The sequence below is a fragment of the Lathyrus oleraceus genome, chromosome 2 (assembly GCF_024323335.1).
Source record: "Lathyrus oleraceus cultivar Zhongwan6 chromosome 2, CAAS_Psat_ZW6_1.0, whole genome shotgun sequence".
In the NCBI taxonomy this organism is placed as follows: domain Eukaryota; kingdom Viridiplantae; phylum Streptophyta; class Magnoliopsida; order Fabales; family Fabaceae; genus Lathyrus; species Lathyrus oleraceus.
This window is the reverse complement of record NC_066580.1, coordinates 372,771,715-372,775,090: the sequence shown is the minus strand read 5'-3', so window position 1 is coordinate 372,775,090 and position 3,376 is coordinate 372,771,715. Positions and strand designations below refer to the sequence as shown.

The window sequence follows — 3,376 nt, the reverse complement described above, 5'->3', positions numbered from 1 at the left end:
TTTGCCTGCGTTAACCGGTTAACCCAGGGCGTTAACCGGTTAACACTGTTGCGTTTTGCCAGAAAATGTATTTTTGTCCTGCGTTAACCGGTTAACCCAGGGCGTTAACCGGTTAACACTGTTGGAAATTAGAAAAATTGGTGATTGGCCTATTTTAGTTGATCGTGAGGAATAATTTTGTTGGGTTTATGTTATGAAATGTTGATCCAAATATGTTGATCAGTTGTGTTAAAGTTGTTGAAAATACTGAGTTGGAGGCTTGATGAGCCAAAGTTGATTATAAGTTGATTTTTGTTGAAAACGTTGTTGTGTTGATATTATTATTATGTTGTTGACAGTTTAAAGTCGTGTATGACATGTACATTCATATGCATTAAGTCGGAGCTTTGCTCACACCACGTTGGCCTGGATTGGCAAAATTTTAAGTTGAAAGTTGAAGGCTTATGCCTTGATGCCCACTAAAATGGCAATGATTTAAGTTGGGAGTTTTACTCCGAATGGTACCACATGCATGACGAGTCGAGTCTCATTAGAGTTGCATTCTGTTGGTTTGTTGTATGTGTATCAGTGGTATTGATCTTAAGTATGTATATGAGTTGTGTTGATATTGGGTGATTAATGAGTTAAATTACTTAACATAACATGATAATTTATAATGTTTGTTACATCGATTGAGGAACTCACCCTTACAATTATTTTTCAGGTAACGAGCAATGAGTTGAGTAGAAGCTAGTGCTTGGAGTCTAGTGTAGTCACCGTAGTGGGTCATGCTCTGATAGATGTAACATCGGGACGGGATGTTTTAATTGTTTATTGTCGGTTGTTGAACCATTTTTCATGTAATACGTTATATGTTTGTGGAATGGTTGAGTTGATTTATATCCGCTGCGAATTGTGCAAAAATGTTGTTTTGATTTAATAATGAGCATGACAGTTATTATGTTGTTAAGTGTTGTGTGACACCCTTGGTGCATAATTACTCTGATATTTGTTGTTGTTATTTTAATTAAATATTTGGGGTATTTTAGAAGGGTGTTACATTAGTGGTATCAGAGCAGGTCGGTCTGTCCGGCCAGTTGTCGTGTCGTTACTGTCTAACAATTGTGTATTGTTACTAGTCTAACTTTAAGTTGTGTTGTATTGATAAGTTGGAATGGCTGGAAGGAATGACGCTGCAATGGCTGCCGCAATGCAAGCAATGGCACAAGCGGTGCAGAACTTGCCAAATGCTGGTGGAGATGCTGGATCACGTAGCTTGGCGACTTTTCAAAGAGAGAATCCGCCGGTGTTTAAAGGGAAGCATGATCCAGATGCAGCCTTGGGATGGTTGAAAGAGATTGAGAGAATCTTCCGTGTTATGGGTTGCACTCCAGCTCAGAAGGTTCGGTATGGTACTCACATGCTAGCAGTCGAAGCTGATGACTGGTGGCTAGAGACTCACGAGAGGTTGACCGTGGCAGGTGAAGTCATTACTTGGGATGTATTCCGTAGGGAATTCCTGAGAAAGTATTATCCGGAAGATGTCCGTGGTAAGAAGGAAATCGAGTTCCTTGAGCTGAAGCAAGGAAACATGTCTGTCACTGATTATGCTGCGAAATTTGTGGAGCTGTCCAAATTTTATCCCCATTACACTGGTGCTGGTGCTGAATTTTCAAAGTGCATCAAGTTTGAGAACGGATTGCGCTCTGAAATTAAGAAGGCTGTTGGGTATCAGAAGATACGCATTTTTACTGAATTGGTTGATAGCTGCAGGATATTTGAGGAAGACAATAATGCTCATTACAAGGTTGTCAGTGACCGCAAGGGAAAGCAGCATCAAAACCGTGGCAAGCCGTATGATGCTCCCGTGGGAAAAGGGAAACAAGGAGCTGCTCCGGCTCAGAGGACTAGTAGGGGAGGTGCTCCTGCTGGTATAGTTTGCTTCAAATGTGGTCAGGCTGGTCATAAGAGTAATGTATGCACTGCTGAAGTAAAGAGGTGTTTTCGCTGTGGTAAGACTGGTCATGCAATGGCTGATTGCAAGCACAAGGAAATGATTTGTTTTAATTGTGGCGAAGAAGGGCATATTGGAAGTCAGTGTCAGAAGCCAAAGAAATCTCAGACTGGGAAGGTGTTCGCATTAACCGGAACTCAAACCTCCTGTGAGGACAGACTTATCCGAGGTACATGTTTCATAAATGGTACTCCTTTAATTACTATTATTGATACCGGTGCTACCCACTGTTTTATTTCTACTAACTGTGCTCGGAGACTGGGTTTAAAATTGTCCGCTTTGGATGGTGAAATGATTGTTGAGACCCCAGCTAAGGGATCAGTAACTACTTCTTTGGTGTGTTTAAAATGTCCTTTGTCGATCTTCGATAGAGATTTCTATGTTGATTTAGTATGTTTGCAGTTGGATGGGATGGATGTAATTCTTGGTATGAACTGGTTAGAGTATAATTATGTTCATATAAATTGTCATCATAAGTCGGTGAGGTTTTCCACTCCTGAAGAGGAAGGAGTTGACTTATTACCTTTCAGAGAATTGCGAAAATTGATGAAAGAGGGAGCTCAGATGTTTTCTTTGATGGCGACGTTGTCGGTTGAAAGTAAAGCTAAGATAGAGGAACTGTTAGTGGTGAAAGAATTCCCTGAAGTTTTTCCTGATGAAATTCCTAGTGTGCCGCCAGAGAGGGAAGTTGAATTTACTATTGATCTGGTACCTGGTACTAGACCTGTTTCGATGGCACCGTATAGAATGTCGGCATCTGAATTGTATGAATTAAAGAAGCAATTGGAAGACTTACTTGAGAAGAAGTTTATAAGACCAAGTGTGTCGCCGTGGGGAGCTCCAGTGTTGCTAGTAAAGAAGAAAGAGGGTAGTATGAGGCTTTGTATTGATTATAGACAATTGAATAAAGTAACGATCAAGAATAAGTATCCACTACCGAGGATAGATGATTTGATGGACCAATTAGTGGGTGCTTGTGTGTTCAGTAAAATTGATTTGAGATCGGGCTATCACCAGATCAGAGTGAAAGATGAAGACATCCAGAAGACAGCGTTCAGAACTCGGTATGGACATTATGAGTATTCTGTGATGCCTTTCGGTGTGACTAATGCGCCGAGAGTATTTATGGAATACATGAATCGTATTTTCCATACTTATCTGGATCATTTTGTGGTAGTATTTATTGATGATATTTTGATTTACTCTAAGTCCGAAGGAGAGCACCAGGAACATTTGAGATTAGTATTGGAGGTTTTGAAAGATAAGAAATTGTATGCGAAGTTGTCCAAGTGTGAGTTTTGGTTAAGAGAAGTCAGTTTTCTCGGCCATGTAATTTCAGGAAAAGGTATTGCTGTAGATCCTTCCAAGGTAGAAGCTGTATTG

At 40.4% G+C, this 3,376-nt stretch overlaps 1 protein-coding gene across 1 annotated transcript; it reads left to right on the top strand.

The window, feature by feature from the left end:
* Nucleotides 1-1,153: 1,153 nt before the first annotated feature.
* On the top strand, nt 1,154-2,788 carry LOC127121444 (uncharacterized; the record flags this gene model as incomplete). The annotated part of the gene is made up of 1 exon (XM_051051933.1): nt 1,154-2,788. A coding segment is annotated over exon 1 (1,635 nt), but the record flags the coding sequence as incomplete, so codon positions are not given.
* Nucleotides 2,789-3,376: the final 588 nt, after the last annotated feature.